This window comes from Macaca thibetana, chromosome 11 (assembly GCF_024542745.1).
Source record: "Macaca thibetana thibetana isolate TM-01 chromosome 11, ASM2454274v1, whole genome shotgun sequence".
In the NCBI taxonomy this organism is placed as follows: domain Eukaryota; kingdom Metazoa; phylum Chordata; class Mammalia; order Primates; family Cercopithecidae; genus Macaca; species Macaca thibetana.
This window is the reverse complement of record NC_065588.1, coordinates 68,783,773-68,810,541: the sequence shown is the minus strand read 5'-3', so window position 1 is coordinate 68,810,541 and position 26,769 is coordinate 68,783,773. Positions and strand designations below refer to the sequence as shown.

Sequence of the window (26,769 nt, the reverse complement as noted above, 5' to 3'; positions counted from 1 at the left end):
GTTTTGAGGAAATTTTATGGTTCTAAATGCATATATTGAAAAGAAAAAATATCTCAATCAGCAATCTAGGACTCCATTTAAAAAACTAGAAACAGTAAAGCAGATTAAATTCTAAGCAGACAGAAATAAACAACAAAGATAAGAGTGGAAATAAATGAAATTGAAAATTGAATAATTTAAAAATTAACAAAACCAAAAACTGATTATTTGAGAATATCAATAAATTAACTCTAATTAAAAGAATCACAAAAAAGAAAGAAAACAAAACTTACCAATATCTACAATAAGAGAGAAGACATTTTCACAAAACTCATGGACATTACAAGAATAATAAGAGGATATTATATATAACTCTATCCCAGTGACTGTAATGACCTAAATGAAATGGACTAATTACCAAAATAGACTCAAGAAGAAACGGAAAATTTGAACAGCCCTGTACCAATGAGCAAAATTAAATTCATGATTAAGGACCTTCCCATACAGAGAATTTCAGGCTCACATGGCATCACACCCATCTGATGGTAAATTTTTATCACATATGTATGGTAAATTCTATCAAATATATGAAAGTTATAACAGTCATCTTACATAAACCCTTTAAAAAAATAGACAAGGAAGAACACTTCCAAACTTTATGAAGACTGATTCCAAAACCAGACAAAGAAATCAAAAGAAATGAAAAACACAAACAATATTCCCCATGACTACATATGCTGAACTTAAAACAAAATAACAAATCAAATTCAACGATATTTAAAAGTTTAATACATAATTATCCCTAGAATGCAAGGTTGGTTTAACATATAAAAAAATAATTAATACAGTCAGCCTTCCATATCCATGGGCTCCATATCTGTGGATTCAACCAACTGGGATTGAAAATATTCAGAATAAAATGAATGGTTGCATCTGTACTAGACACGTACAGATGTTTTTTTCTTGTCATTATTCCCTAAGCAATACAGTATAACCACTATTTACATAGTATTTGCATCATATTAGATATTATGACTAATCTACAGATGATTTAAAGTATATGGGTGGATGTGTATAGGTTATATGCAAATATTACATCATTTATATAGGAGACTTGAATGTTGTGAATTTTGTTATCTGTTGGGGGAGACCTGAAACCAGTCCCCCACAGATACTGAAATATGACTATATAATTCACTACATGCTCAAAACCATATCACTATTTTAATAGATACAGAAAAAGTATTGATAAAATTCAAAATCTATTCATGATACAAATAGCAAATGAAAACAAGAAGGTAACTTCCCCATTCTGATAAAAAGCATCTATGATAAAGCTACAGATATCATTCTTAGCAGTAGAATGCTCAACACTTTCTATGTAAGATCCCAAACATGGTAAGGATGTCAGTTATCGCTACTTCTGTTCACCTTTGTCTTGGAGATCCTAGCCAGTGTGGTAAATCAACAAAGGGAAATAGAATACATACATAACAGAAAGAAAAAAAAATGACTATTGCTACATCCAGATGATATTACAATGTTTATAGAAAACTCTAAGGAAACTATAAAACACTATGCAAAATAATAAATGAACTTAGCAAGGTTGCAGGATATAAAATCAACATAGAAAACTCAAGTATATTTCTCTCTATGTAATAAGTTGCCATATTTTATTTTAAAGGAAGAGAGAATAAATATTTCAGGTCTCTTGCAACTACTCAATTATGTCTTTGTAGTATGAAAGTTGAAATACACAATGTAAAAGTAAATGAGCATGGTTGTGTTCCAATAAAACTTTATTTACAAAAACTGTCGGGCAGTGAGTGCACCATAGTTTGCAATCCCTGCTATCTATTAACAACAAAGCAGACAAACATGAAATTTAAAAAGCAACATAAAAAATAACATACACAGGAATAAATGTAATAAGATATGTGCAAGACCTGTGTATCAAAAATCTACAATCAGTCTCAGGATACTAAATCAATGTGCAGAAATCACAAGCATTCTTATAAACCAATAATAGACAAACAGAGAGCCAAATCGTGAGTAAATTCCCATTCACAATTGCTACAAAGAGAATAAAATACCCAGGAATATCAACTTACAGGAGACATTCAAAGAGAACTACAAACCACTGCTCAAAAAAATAAGAGAGGACACAAACAAATGGAAAACATTCCATGCTCATGGATAGGAAAAATCAATATGGTGAAAATGGCCATATAGGCTCAAGTAATTTATAGGTTTAATTTATTGAATTTATTTATTCAATATAGGTTTATTCCTATCAATCCATCATGGACTTTCTTCACATAATTAGAAAAAAATTACTTTAAATTTCATATGGAACCAAAAAAAAGCCTGTCTAGCCAAGACAATACTAAAAGCAAAAAGAACAAAGCTGGAAGCATCATGCTACGTGACTTCAAACTATACTACAAGGCTACAGTAACCAAAACAGCATGGTACTGGTACCAAAACAGATATATAGACCAATGGAACAGAACAGAGACCTCAGAAATAACACCACACATCTACAACCATCCAATCTTTGACACACTTGACAAAAACAAGCAATGGGGAAAGGATTCCCTATTTAATAAATGTTGCTGGGAAAACTGGCTAGCCATATGCAGAAAACTGAAACTGGACCCTTTCCTTACACCTTATACAAAATTAACTCAAGATGGATTAAAGACTTAAACATAAGACCTAAAACCATAAAAACCTTGGAAGAAAACCTAGGCAATACCATTCAGAACATAGGCATAGGCAAAGACTTCATGACTAAAACACCAAAAGCAATTACAACAAAAGCCAAAATTGACAAATGGGATCCAATTAAACTAAAGAACTTCTGCGCAGCAAAAGAAACTATCATCAGAGTTAACAGCCAACCTACAGAATGGGAGAAAATTTTTGCAATCTATCCATCTGACAAATGTCTAATATCCACAATCTACAAGGAACTTAAACAAATTTAGAAGAAAAAAAAAAACACCAATCAAAAAGTGGCCAAAAGATATGAACAGACACTTCTCAAAAGAAGACATTTATGCAGCCAACAAACATGATAAAAAGCTCATCATCACTGGTATTTAGAGAAATGCAAATCAAAACCACACTGAGATACCATCTCATGCCTGTTAGAATGACTATCATTAAAAAGTCAGATAACAACAGATGCTGGAGAGGATGTGGAGAAATAGAAACGCTTTTATACTGTTGGTAGGAGTGTAAATTAGTTCAACCATTGTGGAAGACAGTGTGGCGATTCCTCAAGGATCTAGAACCAGAAATACCATTTGACCCAGAAATCCCACTACTGGTATATACCCAAGGGGTTATAAATCATTCTGCTATAAAGACACACGCATACATATGTTTATTGCAGCCCTATTTACAATAGCAAAGACATGGAACCAATCCAAATGCCCATCAATGATAGACTGGATAAAGAAAATGTGGCACATATACACCATGGAATACTGTGCAGCCATAAGAAAGAATGAGTTCATGTCTTTTGCAGGGACATGAATGAAGCTCAAAACCATCATCTTCAGCAAACTAACAAAGGAACAGAAAACCAAACACCACATGTTCTCACTCATGAGTGGGAGTTGAACAATGAGAACACATGGACACAGGGAGGGGAACATGACACCCCTGGGCCTGTAGGGGAGTGGGGGGCTAGGGGACGGAGAGCATTAGGACAAATACCTAATGCATGTGGGGCTTTAAACCTATATGACGGGTTGATGGGTGCAGGAAACCACCATGGCACATGTATACCTATGTAACAAGCCTGCACGTTTTGCACATGTATCCCAGAACTTAAAGTGTAATAAAAAAAAAAAGTGCAACAGAAAGAAAAAAAGAAACACAAATGAGCATATGAAGATTATCAGCATCATTGGTCATCAGAGAAATACGAATCAGATCAATCATAAGAAAATATATTATTCACCCAACATAATGACTGATGTTTAAAGGAAAACATCTGCATGCATCTCAAACTATGATATGTGAACCTCTGTCATTCCAGAGGCTACCATGTTGCTCTGGGCATCTCTTGATCCTTGCCAGGTGATATTGTTTTGCTATGTCCCCACCCAAATCTCATCTTGTAGTTCACATGATCCCCATGTGTGGGAGAAACCTAGTGGGAGGTAATTGAATAATGAGGGTGGTTACCCTCATGTTATTCTTATGATAGTGAGTTCTCAGGAGATCTGATGGTTGCAAAAGGGGTTTTTCCCTCTTTGCTTGCCACTTCCTTCTCCTACCGCCCTGTGAAGAAGGACATGTTTCCTTTTTCACCATAATTGTAAGTTTCCTGAGGTCATCCCAGCCATGCAGAACTGTGAGCCAATTAAACCTCTTTCCTTTATAAGTTACCCAGTCTCAAGCATTTCTTCATAGCAGCATAAGAATGGACTAATACACCAGGTAAATAGCCATAGTATCATCTTCAACAGTCTTTATAGAGTTTGTCCTAATGACCTTTCTAACTAGGCTCCCTGCTTCAAACTCATTCCTTTGTAGTATATTCTTAACAGAGCAGACAGAATGAGTGATCCTTTAAAAACACAGGCCTGGTCATATCACTCTTCTGCTTAAAACCCTCCCAGATGCTTTACCTTTCACTCCGAATAAAACCACAAATTCTCACAATAGTTTATTACACGATCAATGTCCTGTTCCTGCCTAAACACATTTAGCTTGCAATGCTCCTTACTCACTCCATTAGAGCCACGTCTACCTATCTCTTTTCCTTAAACATGCCAAGCACATACTCCCTCAAGACCTTTGCACTTGCTGTTCCTCTGGAATGCTCTACTCAGATGGTTCCCTTACTTACTTCTTTCAAACTACTTCTCACGTATCAACTGGAAAATGAGGGCTTCCCTGACCACCATATTTAAAATAACTTTTCCAAATGTACAAAGCTATTAAATAACAGAAAGATAATACTGACTAACTTTGTATTACAGAATTTGCCATTTGTTACTTATTCTTACTAACAAGCATCAAAAATTAAAATGAGAAAAATCAATACACTATAAGCATTGTGAAGTGCTTCTCATGCTTCTTAGAATCTTTATTTTGCCTGTCTGTGACAGATGCTTGCTTATCGCTTATCTGTACAGGATAAGGGGAAAATATAGTTCATTTAATATTGTGGATATACGCTTCAGAAACGGAGTTGTTTGCAATGAGAAATAGGTATTGAACGATGATAGCACATACAAACCTGACTAAATATTGAAAGATTTTCCTATAAGCTTTTATGTGTTTTTAAAATTTAAAATTTTTAAAAACAGACCAACAAACTAAGAACATATTTATACCTTACATTTAGTTTACCATATCTTTGAAGCAGGTGAATATTTAAAAATTTCTGCATCAAACACTTGCAACCTTATGTTACATGTGATAGCTATTTAGTATATAATTCATTTGTAGAAAATACTTTCTCTCAGTAATATCTTTATTCCACCAAGAAAATCACTTGAATTTATTTTAACTACATATGAGCTGTGATCCTTTAATTTTAAAATTCTGTATAATTTTTTTCATGACACCATAGCAAAGATGTCTTTCTGAGGCTAAATATAGTAATTTCACCATAGCATGAAGTGTTATGGCTTTATCTTTGTTATCCATCTACTTTTATATCTACCTACTTTCAGATAATTCATCTGCCTATCATCTATCTATCTATCTAATCTATCTACATACCTAGCAATCTATCATCTATCTACAAATTCATTAATGTACACACTGTATACCTAATTTATTGAAATAACCTACATACTGTGTCTATTGAGACAAAAATTTTCATAAGAATTTCTCAACTCTTCATACTTAAAAAAACTGATAATCTACCAATGTTAAAATTCAACAGAATTTAAAAACATTTTAAAATAAAGGGAAATAGGAAACCTGGAAAACTCTACAAAGACGAAAATTTAAAAACTACAGTAAACTAGGAGGCCAGAGACTTAGTTGCTCTGCACAGTAACTATTTTTCTGTAATAATTGCAGCTTCACTATCAGTTGAAAAAGGATAAGTAATATTTCCCTCAACATGTCATGGATAAAATTCATGATCTGCCCTCAGCTTACACAATTAACTTTTTTATATTTGTACACTGGGAATGCAACACCAACTAATTTTCTTCTATAGTTCTTTCTATTTTGGCATTTTTGACAGCATTCCCAATAACTGCCCACTAATTTAGAGTGTATTTAAGTCAGCATCCACATAAAACTCTCCGATACTCAATCATTATTCTCTTCAGGGCCTATTAGCCTTACTCAAATTTGTCAAACACAGACTTCTAGACTAACAATATTTTCTTCCTTATTGCAAACTCTCTTTTTTTATTTTCCTTTTGGTTAGCATGACCACCTGGTGTCCTGGAGAGTTTATATTGAATTTCTGTTTAATCCTCACCCTAATTAGATGAAGCAGCTGAGCAACAGGAAGCCTCTGCTACCTCCCTTTAGGGGCGTGAATCAACTGCACTCCAGGCCATTCCTAGTTTAGGAAGGAAGAATCTAATCTGTGATTCAAATGTGGTCTGAGTTCACAGGGCCCAGCACTACTTCTTAGCTTCTCTGTTGGCCTGTACTAACATCTTCACCATTAAGTAAGCACTGACATAGTTGCAACAAGTCAGGTTTTCTTAATCTGATGTTTTCCTACATCCAAAATAGTGAAGGCCTCTTCATTGGTAGTCCATCCACATAAGGACATTTGAAGCATTCCACAAAGAATAGCTCAAATTGCATGCAATTAAGAGAGAACATCATGTATTTCAAATCACCTCCTAAGGCTTTACGGTTTGCCACATAAGCAAAGTGTATGTTACTTCGAATTAACCATTCACCTTCATTGCACAAAATGTTGGAACTAGATTTTCTTTCTTTTCTTTCTTCCCCAAATTATCACCTTTTCATAGTTAAAAATGAATCTTTTATATTTCATGACTAGTGGAAAATAATGTAAAATGCTTATTTTCTATTATCTTATTCTAGTTCTCTTATCATGATAGCACTGCTACCTTGCCTACAGTTGAAGCCAAAATTAGATTTCATGAGTTCTGGGATTAAAAAATACGAGCAGCTCTTTACTTTATCATTGGCTAATCAGCATGTTTGGTAAGAAAGATGATTATCAGAAGGCTCCTCTGACTCTTTGTTCTGAGGTAGGAAAAGATCATAATGAGACAACTTAAAGCAATAAGTAATTACCCAAACATAAAGCCTGTATTAGTACCTGTATTCATATAGTCCTCATTTAAAGTATTTCTTTAGAGTTTAATTAATCATAATAAAAATAAGGAGATTTTTATTTTGAGTTTTTTGAGAAACAGAGTAGATAGAGATCTTTATAAAAATGAGGCTTTTATATTGACAGGTCAAATGTCAGAAGGATTCAGTTTCATTTTTCAGTAGTCTTGGTCTACCTCAAAACTCTCATTTTCTTTTCTGGTAGAATAGAATGTCCCGTTTTGGCTGAGTCCCTGTCAGACTTCTTACATCTAATCAAAAAGCAAGTAGTTTCTGTCCTCTTTAGCAGAAGCAAAACCAGCTATGCTTTACTTATATTCTACTTCCTCTTAGAGTTGGCATTAGGATGTGTGTATACAGATGGTTTGGGGCAGCCTAGGAAAGGGGTCAGTTTAGAAGATCAATGAATACGGTGGATTGTAAGGTAGTATATAGGAAATAACAATGATGTCTATTTACTCTGGAGTGACCATGAGTATGTGCTGTGAAGGTAGGAAAGGGACAGAACAAAATTAGCATTTATTTAAATAACATTAATTTATTGTTAGTTATTTCATAGAGCAACAATTCCAATTCTATGTAACTTGATAGCCGATGCTCTTACCAGTTGGGAAAGGAAATCAAATTATACAGACTTGAATTAGTATTTAAAATATAAGACAAAGAAGAAAGAGAAAAGACAAAATGAATTTCTAGAATACAGAAAGGATCAACATATAAATTTTAATACAATTAAAAACGATATGAAGAAACAGACAAAAAATGACTTGTAGAGGCTATAGTCCCATCCTAGCTAAGCAATTTCAAGCAAATGGTTGCCAACAACCATGGTATAAACTGGTCATGTTCAGGCATGTGCAGATAATAGTAGTCAGTTAAATGGCAGGCACCAGGCAGAGGCAGAGCTTCTCGCAGAAAATGATAAAAATAGTGACAAATAGATAAGGTTTTCCCAACACGAAGGCTCTACTTTGGCTATATGCTTATTAGGAGAATATAGGGACAATATGGTATTTTTAAAGTACTGTTGCTGTCAAAGAGAGATCTGCACTTTCATGTTTATTGCAGCATTATTCACAATAGTCAAATATGGAATTAACCTAAGTTTCTATCAAAGGATGAATCGACAAAGAAAATGTGGTATATATACACAATGGAACACTACTTAGCCATAAAAAAGGAAATCCCTCTCATTTGTGACAACATGGATGAACCTGGAGGACATTATGTTAAGTGAAATAAGCCAGGCACAGAAGGAAAAATACCACATAATCTCACTGATATGTGGAATCGAAAAAAGACGATCTCATAGAAATAGAGACTAGAATGGTGGTTGCCAGAGGCTAGGGTTGTTGGAGGAGAAGGAGTTCGGAAGATATTGGCCAAAGGATTTAAAATTATAGCTATATTGATGGAATAATTTCAAGAGATCTATTGTATAGCATGATGACTATAGTTAATGACAACATATTGTATTCTTGAAAAATGCTAAGAGAGTGAATGTTGTGTTCTCATCACAAAAATAATGATGTGAGATAACGCACTCAGTAATTAGCAATACTGAACCATTTCACAACATATATATACTTCAAAACATCGTGCTGTATGTGATTAATACATACGATATTGTGTCAATTGAAAAAAAATAAAATGGACCGTACCTACAGAAAAATGTCAAAATACTTTGCTTTCACTTTCTACTCAGCACTCTCAGACAGTAGGCATTAATATTAAAACATTTTCTCCTATAGAGATGAAACACAAATTTGTACTGGAAGGTTACAAATTTGCTTTTGATTTAATGCAGAACAATTTAAAAGTCTCTAAGAAAGTTTGCCATCCTTAAGAGCCACAAGCCTGCCCCTTAATGCCTCAGGAGATTTGTACTTCTCATAAGTACCTGGTATTGTAGCTCCTCATAAATCCTCATCCCAAGGACAACATCTGTGACTCCACCCTCAACAGATTTCTAAAGACAGCTCAAAGGAATGTATTAACTCAATCTCTAACCTTGAGCAAACCAGCATATTCCTGCAGGAACAGTGTAGTTTGAAAATCCAGAAATATACTCTAGGCTTTTACTGAGTTATAATAGAAATAAGTCTAAAGATTCCCAGCTTGTTACAGTTAAATGTCCTGAAACTGTTTTCAGACTATTTTTGACATTTATCTGTGGCAAAGTGTTGCATAAACTAAGACTAATTTAGAGGTCTTTGGGATATGAATTTTTAAATAATTGCATGCAGAAAGGTATAAAACAGGAATGCTTCAAGGTGACTTTTTTTGCATGTCTCAAGACTGAGCCTTCACTGATGATAACAAATAGATAATTAGAATCCCCAGCCTCAGAGATGTGAGAAACGTGATCTTTTGGGAATGGCCATGAAACTCCTGGAAGGATTCGCTGTGAGTCCCTGCTCATATCGTGGAACAACCTATACCAGTTAGAAAGGCTGAGAGGATAACAACAAGCTGATTTTAATAACTTTTGGTCAATGGCAGAAGAGTGTAAGCATATAGTCAACAATAAATCGTAGTTTGCAATAAACAATTTTATCATTTTCAGGACTTCATAAATATTTAATATTTATCCTTTTGCACACATATTCTGGTGGCTTAACAAAAGATAACTAAGAGCTATAACCATACATAGACACCACTCCCAAATGAATCTAATACAAATAGCTGAAGAATCATCCTTCTCTCCATGTCTAATGAGAGCAAAAAACAACACATTCAAATCAATGTTCTATCATTATTATTAAGGCACATAATTTCATTGTAAAACACAACTAAAATAAAAATGATTATACTGAGATTTGTATAGTACTGTAAAAAGGGAAAAAGATAGGGATTAAAGAAATAATTTTGAAACCAAGCATCCTTTATAAAATCAACATTTATAAAGCATTAGGCAGTATATTAGAGGGAGCTAGGATCCTTAATTGGGTTTTCTCATGGCAGTGTTCAGCTGAAGTAATGTAGTCCTGTTATCTCCATTATAGAATGAGGAAATCAAAACCAAAAGTCCAGTCTGCCAAAGTATTTCTCACAAAAGGTTTATAAGTCATTCCTTCTCAATTTCATTTTTGTAACTTCAGCACATTACACATTTAAACAACCAGCTATCAAAGCAGGAAAAATTGCTACTCATCTAGCAAGGGTCAGGGTGCACTTGCTTTTCAGGCACATTATACTACTATTTTCTGCAATAAGTGAAAAAATGATCAACATGTTTTGCAAGAGAAACCTTAAACAAGGTACAAGAGAGCCATCCAGAAGACACAAAAGAACTTCTAACAAAAACCGTGCTGAAAAAAGTCCCAACAGGAGCAGATAAATTCCAGAGTTTGCAAACATTGTTAAGGTTATTTTAACAATGCTGTTTCCATTTCTGAAACAAGGCTCAGAAATGAAAACAAAAATCTGTAAGTTTTTGAAATGTTCTCATCATTTTCTTCTTCTTTAGCCATTATATTTTCGGTGGCTATGAGGCTGAATTCCCAGGCTTCTAATATATCTCAAATGTATAAGCTGTTAGACAAGTAAATAAAAGTGTATTTATTATTTTTTAACTTATATATTCCTCAGAGATGTATTATGCACTACTGATGACTGCTCTCCAGTGCCAACAGCACTTCTAAGAGGGACAAACATAACTTCTAGACACAGGCCCTTATGCTTTTTAATAAAACACTCATAATTTACAAAAAATAACATCTTATTTCTAAACAGTTTGTGAACTAAAGTGTAATAATTTGCCCTCATCATGGGAAAATTTGTAAACGACTGGATTTTTTAACAGAGTAGTCTATAACATAATTTTTAAAATGTTATGCACACTAAAAAAGTATGTTATAATATTAAAAACACAATAGATTTGCATATGTTTTGCAAAATTGAATATTCCAGGAAACTGGTGGCTAAATTTTAAAAATTAACATAGTAACTGCCCAGAGCAAGGAGGACTATGATGGTATTTATGATGATGATGATAATGATGATCATGATTTAACCCTGTAATGCTTTTGGGTATACACAATTTTCCAAATGATTTTCATGTATTTTGGATATTTTCAAATAAAATGCCATGTGAATTCACAACCCAGTGATATACATATTTATAACTTTAAAAATTGTACTAAGAGCATGTCAAAAGCTTTAAATATCCAACCCATTGATTATATTTTCTATTTTAAATCTTCTAAATATTTAGTTTCTATCATATAATAACTGATAAACAATTTCAAAAATTAGGTAAGAATTTTCACCTTATCTAGTTGCCAATTCACCTCCTGAGAAATCTCAAATCTCTGCTTTATCCAAATTGTGCCATGAGGCATTGCTGCTGTAATAGTTCTGTCATAAGTTTATCCTCTAATTTATACTTTTTTCTGCTCTGATTCTCTTACTTTTAAACCTGTAATGTATTTCCATAGTAAACTTTCACTCTCCTGATGTTATTTCCTACAGGATATTTTGATGTTTTCCAAAATATTCCTAGGCCACACTAATTCTTTACTCCTTAAGGCTTTCATAACATTTTATTCATAGCATGTATACACTGAATATAGTTAGTTACGTACCATGCATCTTCCCTGCTAGATTGTGAGTTCACTGAATATAAGAAATGCATCTTGTTCACTTTCATATCCCCCAATACAACCATGCTTATCAAAACAAACAAACAAAAAAAACAGGCCAGGCACTGTGGCTCATGCCTGTAATCCCAGCCCTTTGGGAGGCCAAGGTGGGTGGATCACCTGAGGTCAGCAGTTCGAGACCTGCCTGACCAACGTGGCGAAACCCCATCTTTACTAAAAATATAAAACTAGCTGGGTATGGTGGCAGGTGCCTGTAATTCTAGCTACTCAGGAGTCTGAGGCAGGAGAATCAGTTGAACCCAGGAAGCAGAGGTTGCAGTGAGATAAGATTATGCCATTGCACTCTGGCCTGGGTAACAAGAGTGAAACTCCAACTCAAGAAAACAAAAAACAAATATGAACATCCAATAACAAAAATATCTAGGCATTTTAGTCACTAATTTTAAAGTGCAAGCCATAATACAATGAAACTTGAAAAGGCAATTAATTTATTCCCTAACTGCAAGCATTGAAATTTATAATATGTAAGTGTGAAAACAGTGCCATATTGTAAAGCAGCATATACCTTTTCAAAAATAACACAATATTAGCAGAACCCATGTACATAAAACCATAGGGCTTAACTTTGGGACCTGAATAAATGAAGACAAGTAACATTGTCATTGGAAAGCTCAAATTAGAAAAGATGTTAATACTGTACAAAATGATTTATAAATCCAATGCCTATCTAGTCATAACTGTAGTGTGATATTTTTTAGTAGAGGTTGTCAAAATGACTCTAAAAATAATATAATAATTTATATTGAAAAGAAATGTGTAAGATTCTGAACAAGAACAAGATAAAATTTGGTCAATGGCAACGTACAATAAATCTAAACCTATTAAAACAATATGACAGTGGTGCAAAAAAGAACAAACAGAGAGGTTAGGCAAAATAAAAAAATCTCTAAAACATGGGAATTTGCATCAGGATAAAGATATCATTTCAAATCCATAAAAATGAAAAACTTTAAATAAGTAGGATTAAAATAATTGGCACTTATTAAAGTTCAAGAAAATTAGACCTCCATTCAAAATATAAAAATTGATCAGAGAAAGAAGGGTTGAAGAGACAGATGTAAAACAAAAACAATCTCTTAAGAAAAAATAGAATATTTTCAAAATCTTCAGATAGGGAAGCCCTTCTATGTTGGATAGAACCAGAAAGCTATAAAAGGAATGGCTTGACGCATATATTAAAAACCTCTGAATCATGATAAACACCACAAAGTTTGAAAAATAATTGGCATCGTGTTGAGTGAAAACTACTGTAAAGTGTATGCTACAAAAAAGGATTAATATCTAAAAACATCCAAAATATATAGGAAAGTATAGTAGGAAATACCTTTGCTCATTTTCTATTAGGTTTTTAATACTTTGTTTTTAATTGGGTGATAGTTCACAGAAGAAAACATACAAACAGCAAATGTATATGAAAGGATGCACAACTTCTTTTAACCAGTAATGAATAACTTTTATAAAATAACTTTTGCCACTAGACTGTCAAAAGTTTAAAAAATATATACCATTCATTATAATGCAGGATTTGAGGAAATTGGACCTGCTCACACATGGTTGATGGAGGGTTAAATTGGAAAAGCCTTCAGAATACAATTTCTAATATTTATTTAAAAAGTCATACCCCAAATTCAACTTACAAAAGTAAATATTTTAAAAAGACACATATACAACAAAAGACTCCTCATGGACACTCATTGCAGTCTTGATTCTAATAGTGAAAAATTAGAAACAATGAAAAGATCCCCAGACTTATTTTTGTAAATGAGTCAGAGAATAGACTTTCTGTTCATTAAAAAAAAAAAAAAAAAAAAAAAAAAAAACACGAAACAGTAAGAAAATGTAAAGAAAAATGGCTAGATAAATACATGCCAAATATTTTACCTGTGAGCAGGATCAAATGGCAGGGAATGAAGGGAGTAAAAGAAGAGTTCACATTGTCTCTCTTGTTTTGTTTCAGTCCTTTACAATTAGAATGCATTCAGGCAAATTTATATATTTAAAAAAACAACCAAATAAAGAATGACTAAAGCAAGTTTGCTTAATCTCACAACAAATAGTGGCATAAAGTTAATAGTATAAATAATTAATAATTTATCAATTCAGGTAACAAATATACACAGGCACAATCCTGTAGCAAACATTAGGGAAGACGGTAGTCATATACGGATGACACAAAGGCTTCTCCTCCACATCCTCGAAGAACTATCAGGAACCCAGAAAAGTAACTGGTTGAGCAATAAGGTGACAATTGCTGTGACACAGATCTATAGAATATCACCTTACTTTTGCTGAGAAGGACAGATAAGTCCTCAATGAGGGAAGGTGAGTAAAATCATACATTTTTTTCAGTGTATGATAATACTCTCAACAGTCAAGTGGAATGAGGATAGCAAGAAATTTCATGTAATGGGCAAAGTTACTCTTACTTGAGGTCATGGACTCTGCTGTGCCACTGTTTGGGGTTGAACTACTGCCTCCATCCCTGCCCCAAAAGCTGTGCAGCCTTACCTAAGCAACTTAACCTCTCTTAATCTCAATGCCTCAGCTATAAAATGTCAACAAGTAACCACACCCACTCCATTGGTTCATTGAGAAGACTGATGGAGATCATTCGTAAAAGCATAAGCATTTCATAAATATTTGCTATTCTTTTATTTGTTATCTTTTTTTTTTTTTTTTTTTTTTTTTTTTTGAGACGGAGTCTCGCTCTGTCGCCCAGGCTGGAGTGCAGTGGCCGGATCTCAGCTCACTGCAAGCTCCGCCTCCCGGGTTCACGCCATTCTCCTGCCTCAGCCTCCCGAGTAGCTGGGATTACAGGCGCCCGCCACCTCGCCCGGCTAGTTTTTTGTATTTTTTTAGTAGAGACGGGGTTTCACCGTGTTAGCCAGGATGGTCTCGATCTCCCGACCTCGTGATCCGCCCGTCTCAGCCTCCCAAAGTGCTGGGATTACAGGCTTGAGCCACCGCACCCGGCCTATTTGTTATCTTTAAAGAAGCCAGAGTGCACGATGTGTTCAGGAGATTGAGAAAAGATTGATACAGATTGAATAGCAAAACTACGGAATATTTACAATACTACAGTGATATATGAATAATCCTTAACTCCAAGTAAGAGCAGAGAATTTGCCTAAATGAATCTAAATTTGTATTTATTTATTCTTACTGTAATAGGAAAATTATCTCTTAAGCAATAAAACAAATTATAAGTATATATTCAATGAGATTTGCATGTTTTTCTGGTGAATTTATATAAATGATCATGAAATTATTTACTTCAAACTTTTAAGGCTCCCAAAATTGCAATTGAAAGCATCCAAAATTGGAATTGAAAGCAATGTTCTGTCTTAGTGAAGAAGAAATCTAATTTTTGAAAAAGAAATTTATCCACTAAAATTAAATAAAATATTTCATCTAAAAATAACTTCTATCATTTAATGCAGATGAGTCAACAGATCCCTTCCTTTTAATTTCCATCTGGTCTCTGTCATTAGGTTATCACTACTTACTTGCTTTCTCACCATCATTTCAAACCCGTAACGATTCACATGAACAACTGCCTTGAAACCCCTCAGTCCTTCTATATTGTCTGGCTCTTTTATTACAATAAATATTATTACTTCTAAGATGCAGCTTAGTGCCCTGGTTAATGGCAGAGGCTCTGCAGACAGACCACCTGGATCCAGGCTGTGGCTCTGCCAATTATCAGTTGTGTGACCTCTCTGAGCTTCCATTTCCTCGCATTTAAAATTTGGGAGGCCGAGACGGGCGGATCACAAGGTCAGAAGATCGAGACCATCCTGGCTAACCCGGTGAAACCCCGTCTCTACTAAAAAATACGAAAAACTAGCCGGGCTAGGTGGCGGGCGCCTGTAGCCCCAGCTACTTGGGAGGCTGAGGCAGGAGAATGGCGTAAACCCGTGAGGCGGAGCTTGCAGTGAGCTGAGATCCGGCCACTGCACTCCAGCCTGGGCGACAGAGCGAGACTCCATCTCAAAAAAAAAAAAGAAAAATAAAATAAAATAAAGTGGGAATAATAATAACAATAATATCTACCTATATATCTTATAAAGTTGTGAAAATTAAACAAATTACTATATGTAAAATAGAAAAGCATTTGGCTCCTTAAAAGTGCTTAATAATTATTAGCCAATGAAAACAGCTTTCTTTGAGTTCCTTACCCTTTCTTTGTGGTACTCAACACTTCACTCTCTCTTTTTCTGCTTCTCTTTCAGTACATTATCACATTAAATACATTATCCTTCTGGCTTTCTGGACTCTCTAAACTTCTGTGCCAAAGTAATCTTTGTTTCATACATAAAACTTTCTACAAAGACTTCAGATTTTACTGCAGAGCAAAAACTACATATTAAACATTATCTCCACATATGATTATCTCAGCAGGCCTTTATGTAGCTCTATTATTTCTAAATTTTTGCCCAATAAGATAGTGCTATGGCATGGAAAAGCCTTCGTTTATCTTTACTAGAACTGAACCCTAGTTCTTATTACACAAATACATTCAATTGGTACAATTTCATTAGCAGTTTCCTTGCTGATAAATTGTTCTTAGGTTTGCCATTCAATTATTAGGCAAATATGTGCCTGAAATTGTACATGTTTGGTCAGAATGAGGCACTGATACAGCATCACTCACCAAATAAGAAAAATATTAGCAATGTTTTTGGTTTCTTTAGTAGCAATAAGGCAGGCAAAAGTCAGAGTATTTTTTTAAATAGAAAAGCACCTGAAATTTTTTCCTTATCCTCTATATACTTGTGTTCTCCCCTCTATATTGCTTGTTTTTACAAAAATCAATCTCTGTAATTTGATCCCAAACTTTGGCTTTGCTTCTATCAAAGTAATTATCAAGTCTTCTATGTGTAAGCTCATTATTTTGATGGATCAGGATCCTGTAGTGTGTAATATGCTTTTTAACATATGGAAGAGAATTGAATTTTGATTGAATACATAAACTGTAAAAGCAGTTTCAGGTCCCATGAAACAAAGCCTATTACTAAGATAAGTCATGTGTTAATATCAGCACAAGCATAACTAACCAGTTTCCCCTGATTATCTTAGAAGAAAATGTGGTAAATCATGATAACTAGGTAAGTAAGGAGAGTCACCCACATCTTAATTGACAGCTTGTATAATTCTATTATTAAAATTAAAACTGTACTTGGATGTGAAACAGTATAAAATATTAAAGGAACTGAGTTTGTTTTACATTTTAGTCTCAAAATTGAGCAAATAGCTTCAGTTTATGAGCAACATTTCATTTAACGACTATTCAAAGGAATAACTAATTTTAATATTGTAAACATAATTATGGAAATAACACAAATATTACTATAGTACAACTAAAGTCTTCTACAAGATTGATATATATTTTGTTAAGAACAGTCTTACTCAGTGGAATATTGATTTCTGTTCTGCAGCATAAGCTTCTTAGAATGAATAACATTCAAAAAACATTTTTAAAAGATATACTAGTATATATCAGGGAAAAATTGGCAATACTTGAAGGTAATTTCTATCAAAACTTAAATATGGCCCAATGGTCATTTTATAGAGTTCATTAATGAAATCAGGAAGAGACTATTAATCTTCAGTGTTAAATTGAACTTGTGGAGAAATTCATCAAGCTTATCCTGACTTAGAAATACCCTATAGCTATTATTGATAGAAAGTTTGGGAGACTAATTAGAACTCATATCCAAAGTCAAAGAACATAAGATAGAAATAGATTTTTTTAAATGTCCTAAATAAAAGACATATACATACTATGCAGTTTAATAGAGGAAGTCTTGCAGGCACGAATTTTTATTGGGGAGATCCACAGGAAAACATACCTGGCTAGGCTGAAGGCATCGTCGATCAAGCCCGCTCGGTTACTCACAGAAAGAACCTAAGGCCAATTAGAAAAAATAATATGATAAATTAGGATTAAAATGGCAGATATTCACATACCAAAAAAGGTATTTGATAAGCAAATCTGGAGTGTACCTCATGATTCCGGATTAATTGATCAATTAATAATCTCCAGTTCCTTAGGTCATAGTTGACTCTAAAATAGCCAGTTTGATTGATGTTCCCCAGCAGCCAGCTTCCTTTGTCCAAATAGGTTATTCTGTGGTGCTCTGAAAACAGCATTTTTGGGATATATTTTAAATTTTAAGAGTTAAAATGAAGTATGTTTTCTTAGTGCCAGATATAACAATACCAATAATTAAGTGAATGCCATTTTAAATACCTAATTGAAGCCTACTCTTTAATTAATCTAATTCTAGATGCTAGAAACACCTTTAATTGGTTACTCACTATCATCTCAATTAATTGTTTTCTTATAATTAGCATTTTTGTTCTTGACAAAACTCCATTACATATACATAATTTTCTTTCTCAAAGTAAGTGTAACCTAGAAATCTACCACTGTATTCAGGCAACTCCTAATTAGATTGTATGGGGATATGAGACTAGAATGAAAGAAGAGGTTTTAGATGCATATTCTACTATTTTTATTCAGTAAGAAAATATTAAAAAAATAGAGCTCATTTACTTGAAAGTCACTGGTGTTTGCCTTTTTTCTTGTGCTTTCTTGAGAGAACTAATAAATAACAGACTTAAACATCGTCAATAATGCTAATAAAATAACACTTGCTTGTTCAAGATTTTAATATTTCCACATAGAATTAGAAACAAAGATAATAAATTCTGCTTATTGGGATCACTTTGGAAAATGGCAACTTGATTATTCTCACCAACTAATTCATTAATAGAAGCCAGTAAAAAGTAGAAACAATATTATAACTTCTTATATATTTAACTCCTTCAAAAATGGTACAAAAAAGGGACACAGTTCACTTAACATATAGCCTTTATTGACTCCACGGAAACACAGTTGACTATTCTAATGTTGTTGATTTTCAAGTCTCATATTTCATAAAATTTATACAGTGGAGTTGACTTTAAATGTATACACATACACACAGACATACATAGTCTGACATCCAGGTGGAAAAAAATCAAAACCACATGGGTCTACTCTAATTTCTACAATGACTCAGAACTATAAAAGGCATCATAAAAACCATAAGCCTCTGGTCTGAGTAGGGATACATCTCTAGTTCTTACTCCAATGTCAAAGTTTTTACACATTCAGACTTCAAAATAGGAAATAAATTTTCCCTCTCATGTCCTTGAAGGAATACATTTACAGAGTACTCACTCTCAAGTAGAGACCACACAAGAAGAATTTATACCACAAAACTTATTGGGTGGACATTAATGACCACTAATTTCTCAGGTTTGGAATAAAGTGAACTAATAAACCCAATGCATGTTATAGATGATCAATTTTCTAAAATCTGCAGTAAAATAGAATGTACTTAAACCCCAAAGTATACTGAATATAAAAATTTAATGTTTATCATTTCCAGTATCACAACCTCCCACCACCTTTATAAATTGTGTCTATTAGAACAGATAAAGAAACAAGGCTCAGACAGGTTAATCGAATTATCCAAGAAAAGAAGTGGTTCATCTTATGTCTCCTGACTTCAGCGTCCAAATTTTTACTATGCTATATTCTATTGATACAAGATGGTATAACACTTTTACTGTAATATGATATACATTTTTCACAGTCTAATGTTGATTTGAAAGGGAGAAAATGGCACTGGAAAAAGAATCAGAGTACGATAGAAAAGCTAAATTCTTGTCTCAGCTTTCCTATACGTAAGTGTTTAAATTTATGCCATTGATTCTCTTTGGTCCTCAATTTCCTTACTTGTAACCTGAGGGACAAATAATGGCCCTTAAGTTTCCTTCCAAATCTATGATTCAATGGAAGAAGACATTTATGTATATTATTTTATATACTATACTTAATCCATGGAACTCAGAAAAATAAATCATCACATATTTTTTCTAAAATGCAAATAATTTCTCTAGTCTCCAAAACTATGATTGTACAGTTTTCAAAATTTAGTGTATTTATTCAAACAGTTGCTACAAAAATTTAGAATTTCATATCTATTTGAAAGATGTAAAAATGACTACATAAATAAATAAGAAAATATCATTCTTTAAAATTAAAATAACCTCATAGAGATCTTAATTAATAATGTCTGAATTCAGACAATGAAAATTGAAACTTAAATATTGAGAATATTGTTTCTTTTTTATTGTAAAAATATTAGTAACCTTGAAGGCAGAAATAATTAATCTCTAAGTGTCTTCAAGTATACTAAGATTTTTATAACAAGAAATATTTAAAGTATACTTGAATTCACTTGAGCTGAGAAAAGTTGATAAATTTTATCTAAGAAGTGTTTTTTTTTTCAAAAAGTTACAATGTTAAAGCATCAAGTTTAACATATAAACACATACTTTGGATTTTTACAAGTTTGAAATGGTCATGCATTACTGTAACAGTAACTATATTTTTAAAGTTATTTCCTGTTCACATTTTAGATAACTAGAATAACTTAGCCCCACTTGATTCGCTCGAATCTAATTTTTAAACTTAATTTCAACAACTTATAGATAGGATATAGTCAAATTTAAGTTAATATGTATATTAAAATAAGAAAATAATTCCTGTACTTTCTACACCATCTGACCAGAATAAGAAAGACAGGCTTCTATTGTTTTTAAGTATGTCATTATTAAATTTACTACTAAAACCTGAAGGTTATTACTGTTCACGAATATTTTTATGTCTTTGTTACAAATGAGATCGTTGCAGAAATGATTCCCTGAAATTTTTTGTAATAGATTTTTAAATATCTTTTCTGTTCTAGTTAATTATATCCCTAAAATGTTCTTCAAATTAACTTATGGCAAGCAATGAATTTTAAAGAGATCTTTTCCAATGGCCTAATGAGGTATGGCATTTGATGAGTACCATAATAAAATGTATGGAAGTTATATCTTGATGCTGGCAATAATAATTAAAAATTATATTTAGAATGTATCCAAAATGGCACAAGGCTTAGGCTATTAAGGTACAGAGTAGTTGGTATTTTATAAGATTTTATATTTTTTACTTTCTATTGGAATAAAAAGGGAAAAGAGATTAGGTATCTCTATCCAATATTTGCCAGTTGCAAAGAATTCGAATTTTAAAAACTTTTTAAAAAGGTCAACCAGAGTAACAATGTGAGACAAACTCAGGGAAAATAATACATATTGGTTTTATCACTTGACTCTTGTGAAAATCAAATGAGGATATTTTGTAAAACCTATAAAGAATCATGTGCATATAATCAAAGACATCATATTAAATAACTGACAGATCCACAAAGCAATCTACCATAGTAATAAATCGTGTGTGTGTGTGTGTGTGTTTGCAGAGTCAGGTGAAGGGCAGAAAGCAAAGGAAGCTAACTTTCTAAAGCCACCTCTTTACGTAATCAACTGATTTTTTGGACAAATTACTTCTCAAGTCTTAATTTCCTCATTTGTAAAATGGGGATAAAATAATACACATTTGAAAGGTTGTGAGTTTCAAATAAACCAGTGCTTCAAGAAAGCACTACTGCATTATGCTACTTTTCATGATTGCTTTAATTTTCAGGATTAATTTCTCTTCTATTTTAATATTTTCTTTTCTAACATTTGGCATTACATTTATTCCTCTCCACGAACCGTTAATTGAATAGCCAGTCAACATGCAAGCTACTACATATACAAATGTCTGAATTTTTGGTATTTTCATAATAAGAATGAAAAAGACAAACACTTCAACCTGTTTTCTAAAACTGAAAAATTGTTTTAAAAATTATTTTTAGGATAAAATTATCTATGCTTTACCTTAGCATTAATTAAATGTTTATCCAAAGTATTTTCCAAAAATGAACTGACAAGAATATATGATGATCCAAATCTAATTCGTACTTTATATTATCCACCACTGATTGCATTAATATCATGTAGATCAAATCTATATCACTAATGACAATGAAAAACTACAAAAACATTGACCCGATTGTTATAATTAAATTATAACATAATTTAATTATGTTATAACATAATTTAATATGGAACTGTTTTACATATGTTTATAAGAATTGAGCAGAATTTTTTCTTCATGTTTTTGTGGGAAACAGTTTTCACTGTGATTTAGTTGACAGTATTTTGAAAAAGAGGAGATGGGACAACATACACAAGGAAACAAAAATTAACAATCTTTTCTCTTTTTTTCCTAATTTTTCTTTGTTGTTAGTTTTTTATTAGTCATCAGAATGAAGGACTTCATAAAAAAATTGAATACAATAAACTGGGACTGAAAAGGCAAACAGGAAAGTGCTCAGTCTTTTAGATGCCTCTTGTAAACTTTGCAGATTTTTGTATTTACAAAGTTTTCAGAAAACATTTCAGGAAACATTAACTTAGTATGGGCAATCTGCAAGTTTTAATATTCTAAATGTGACAATGTTATATCAAACAGAAGATAGTGTTATGAATGTGTCATTTTTCATTAAAATGTCCAAGTTGCACCTTACACAACTTTGGGGTGTGGGCCTGTGCCATTCATATCATAGCCTGTGCAAATAGTGCTTCCTAGAGTTATGTACTGCGCAAACTCTGCAGCTGTGTATAAGGACCATACATATCAAGATAGGTGATATTTTAGGCAAACATATGGTTTGAACCAATACATTGTTTTATTCTTGAATAATAATGAAAGACAGTAAAGGAAAACAATCCCTCAAACATAAACCGTGGCCATTGGTCAAGAAAAGCTGGTATAGCTGGTATACTATCCTACTTTTCCTACTTTTTTTTTTTTTTTTTTTTTTTTTGAGACAGAATCTCTCTCTGTTGCTCAGGCTGGAGTGCAGTGGCGCAATCTCGGCTCACTGCCACCTCCGCCTCCTGGGTTGAAGTGATTCTCCTGCCTCAGTCTCCCGAGTAGCTGGAACTACAGGCACCCACCACCATGCCCAGCTAATTTTTGTATTTTTAGTAGAGACAGGGTTTCATTATGTTGGCCAGGCTGGTCCCAAACTCCTGATCTCAAGTGATCCACCCGCCTTGGCCTCCCAAAGTGCTGGGATTACAGCCGTGAGCCACTACGCCCAGCCTGGGATACTCTGTGAAAGATAAAAAGATATCATGAATAACAGCATGGAAATAACTAGGAAGTGAGAAGAAATGGACCCGGAAAGGTATCCACCAGAATTACTCATCCTGAATCCTTGCACGATCTAACAGTGAAGTTTTGGGAGAATCCCCATGTTTGATCAGTATCTTTACACTCATTTTCCCATTTCCATTCTACCTTCCAAAGATAAATATTTTACCTTACTTCTGAAGATAGTTCTATCACATCTCATAGGAATCCTATAAAGAGATGACTTCTTTCTAATTTGGTCATTATAACAACTCACTGCTCTCCCTCATCATTTCACAACAACTTATGTAGACAAACAACTACACGACAGGAAAAGACAAATATAAAGTCAAGTAATACAGGAAGTGTGAATTCAGAATCACGATATAAACACTAATTCCAGTAAGTGAAAGAATAGATTATAATGAACAATTTAAAAGGAAAAACACCAACAAATTTTAAAGTATCTCAATACATTGCTACATTACATATCAATGTTTCATATATAGTGTATATAAATGAAAGCATATGTTTTCATTGTATGTCTTTATGTGTTACAAATATAATAACATGAAAATGTATGTAAATATCTGCATGGAACTGTAAGTGTTCATACTGCTGATAACCAGATTCCATTTTACTGTAACAACTTTTTCTTGCACGTATACATATATGTATTCTGAGCACTTAAACCTCCCTTATAATAGCAAGCCTGAGGATAAGAAATTGTATTTGTTTATTTATTTATACTTCGCCCTATTTCAAATAAAAAAATTGTGGCTTTTTAAAATAAGGCTTATGAAAGAGCAAAATAACATCAATTAACAGCATCTGAGAAAGGAGTAGGAAAAACAATATCTGGGCACACTTGACTATCTAAACCTAAATGAAATGTTACACAAAAGATGATAATTGACTTTTTCTCTAACTCAATGGAAAACATAAATAAAAGGGACCTGTTTCACACTCTAGAATGAAGGCTATAGATTGGATTCAAGAAATAGCTTTCTGACAGTAAATTGAAATAGGTCACTATCTTATTTGAAGATATTTAGAAAGAGAATAGAATCTCATCTCTCTCTGCTCCTTGAGGTTTGACCCCACCTAAGAGATGGCTTGCTAACCTGTCCAAGCCCCCCACCTTCTGGCCCTGTAATTATATAATTCCATGGAGAATATTGCCTCTCTCATCCTTTAAAGAGACAGTCTGGTAAAGAGAAGATAGGAAAGTGGAATTAAAAATGAGACCTGTGTTTTCAGTATTTGGCATACTCTTCTCTTTGAGGTTATAATTATATTTTAATTACATGTGGAGTTATAAAGTAATACAATTTTAAACACCTAAGATTAGTATTACAAACATTTATTTTTAAGTTTCGTCTTTACCCTTAAAGAAACAAATAAATTTAGTAATTACAAAAACAAACTGAAATTAGACTATTTAGTAACTATCCTATATCTAATTTTATAGGGTTGATAATCATTCCTTTATATTCTCTTTCTAATTTGTCTTTATTCACATTTTATAACAGCTGAAACCAGAGGTTAAGTTGCTAAACAATTATCTGAAACCAGATAGTTCCTCAGGGGAGAATATATAGTTTACCTGATTTGTTCGACACCCAAATAATTGCTTCTGAAGACACATGGCTTCTATTTCCTACCACAATAGTTAATGGAATCTGCCACAGGTAACTGCAAAATAAAAGAGAAGCTTTAAGAATAAAAATAGCTATATCAAAACAGAAACAAAAAACATTTCCCATGCGCCTTCTGTGTGATTTTTACTACTCTCATTAGGTGAACTAAAAAACATTCCAGTCATAAAAGTAAGGCATAAGTCAAAAAGATGAATTCACTCTTTCAATGCCATTAAGGAGACTTGGCCTCTACGAATTTTAATTGCAGTGCAAAGAGAACTGCCAACAAAAGCATTTATCTTGGGGGATAAAGGTTTTGCATTTTGAATTTGAAATAAAAAGTAACTAATATCTATATACCTGAGCCATATTGATTAAGGTCTAAACATAACTCCTTTCTACTTGTTTTTATGTTAGATTAAGACACATCTCAGTGGCTCCATGCATTTACATTTTAATATTCTCCTTATTTATTATCTAATGACTCTCTGGGACACTATTAACGTAGTTTACAGAAAAGTTAATATGACATATCTAAAGTGATTCAGCAGAAAAGAAAAAAATAAAAACTAGTCAGATTCCCATACAATCCAGATCAATAGAAAGAATATTGTGGGACGCACTTAATGCTCTGTTTTGTGAAATGAAATTTCTAACTTGATGTGTCAAAGCAGCCACCAACATGCAGGGACCAATCATGAAACTCATCTATTAAAGAGAAGCATTTTGCAGCATTTACCTTTTTATAGGATAAAAATTGAGGCCTATACTTATACATGAAGTAATATCAGTTTAATCTCAAATGAATAGCCAGAGATATGTTGGATGGTCTTACTCCAAGTCCAATGACTACATGACTGTATTTGTTTCCTGCCTTGAAATATAGCCAGATTATTTCAATCTATCATTTCACCATTATCAATAGAGTAGCCAACAATTCCAGTTTGGAAAAATATATTTTTCTATTTTAGAAATGTAAGAGATATTGTGTGACCTTAATAACTGTGAGAATAAATAAAGAATTAAAAAATGTTTGGGAAACATGCCTGGGGGTAATAAACATTATAATGAATATGTCTTTTGGGGAGTGAGAGAGAAGGACATCTTCCATGCATCTGTCGTGTGAAATTTGACTATTTTATTATTCCATGTTTTGCATTCACAATAAACAGAATTCAGTAATAGTAAAGAGTTCAAATGGAAGGTTGAAAGAAATTCATAATTTTATACCAACTCCTATCTCCAGTATGGAAAATCAAAATAATATGTTTACAGTTCTTGATTTTAAAACTGTGTCCTATACTTAATGAAAAAAAAAACATTTTGGAGGGCCTAACTATGTGGAGATACTATGCTATACTAATAATGACTGCTTACAATTGGTCTAGTAACACAACAATTTATAATAGCGAAATCTATATTGACTCTTTAGACAGTAGTTCATGAACAACAACTCATGTAAACTCTTTAACAAATACTTCCAAACTTTCAATATAGGTTTAAAAATATGCCCCAGATATTTAATGACAGATTTACTGTCAGGAGGAGACAAAGAACTGATCCATTTCATTAACAGCTGTTCTCTTAAAAATAATGGATCTCTTTTGGTTAATTGGAACACTTAGTTAAGAGACAATGATGCCCAACTCTGGGTCTGATTCTCAAATTAAATGATAAGCTCATTTTTGTGTACTTAGGTCTTGAAAAAGCCTGAAAATAGGAGGCATGTCTACTCTAAATCATAAATTACTATTGAATCTGATTGAATGGACTTGGAATAAAATGAAATAAAAGGCATCAAACCCATCTATAGGTAAGACAGAATAACTTCATAAACTTGACTTTAGTACCTATCCATATTGAGTTGGGTCAGCTAAATTGTGAAGCCAAATAAGTACTGGCTAAGGCAAAGGATATATAAAATTGAGGATATTTAAAAATTCTCAAGGATAATTGTGTCTTTTTTGTAGCATAATCATAAAATGTTTGTGAATCATTGTTTGCCCCTAATATAAATAAACAGAATTTCCATATATTTAAATTATTTATTCTAAGTAACTAG

General features: G+C 32.9%; 1 protein-coding gene across 2 annotated transcripts in view; it reads right to left on the bottom strand.

The window, feature by feature from the left end:
- The window catches only part of TRHDE (thyrotropin releasing hormone degrading enzyme), a 420,293-nt gene that overhangs the window by 87,638 nt on the left and 305,886 nt on the right, over positions 1-26,769 (bottom strand). For both annotated transcript variants that reach the window (XM_050749271.1, XM_050749272.1), the window contains exons 10-12: positions 24,674-24,762; positions 17,955-18,088; positions 17,801-17,856 (exon numbers count right to left, since the gene is read on the bottom strand). In XM_050749271.1, coding sequence (XP_050605228.1) covers positions 17,801-17,856; positions 17,955-18,088; positions 24,674-24,762 — 279 coding nt within the window. The remainder of the gene's footprint in view (positions 1-17,800; positions 17,857-17,954; positions 18,089-24,673; positions 24,763-26,769) is intronic.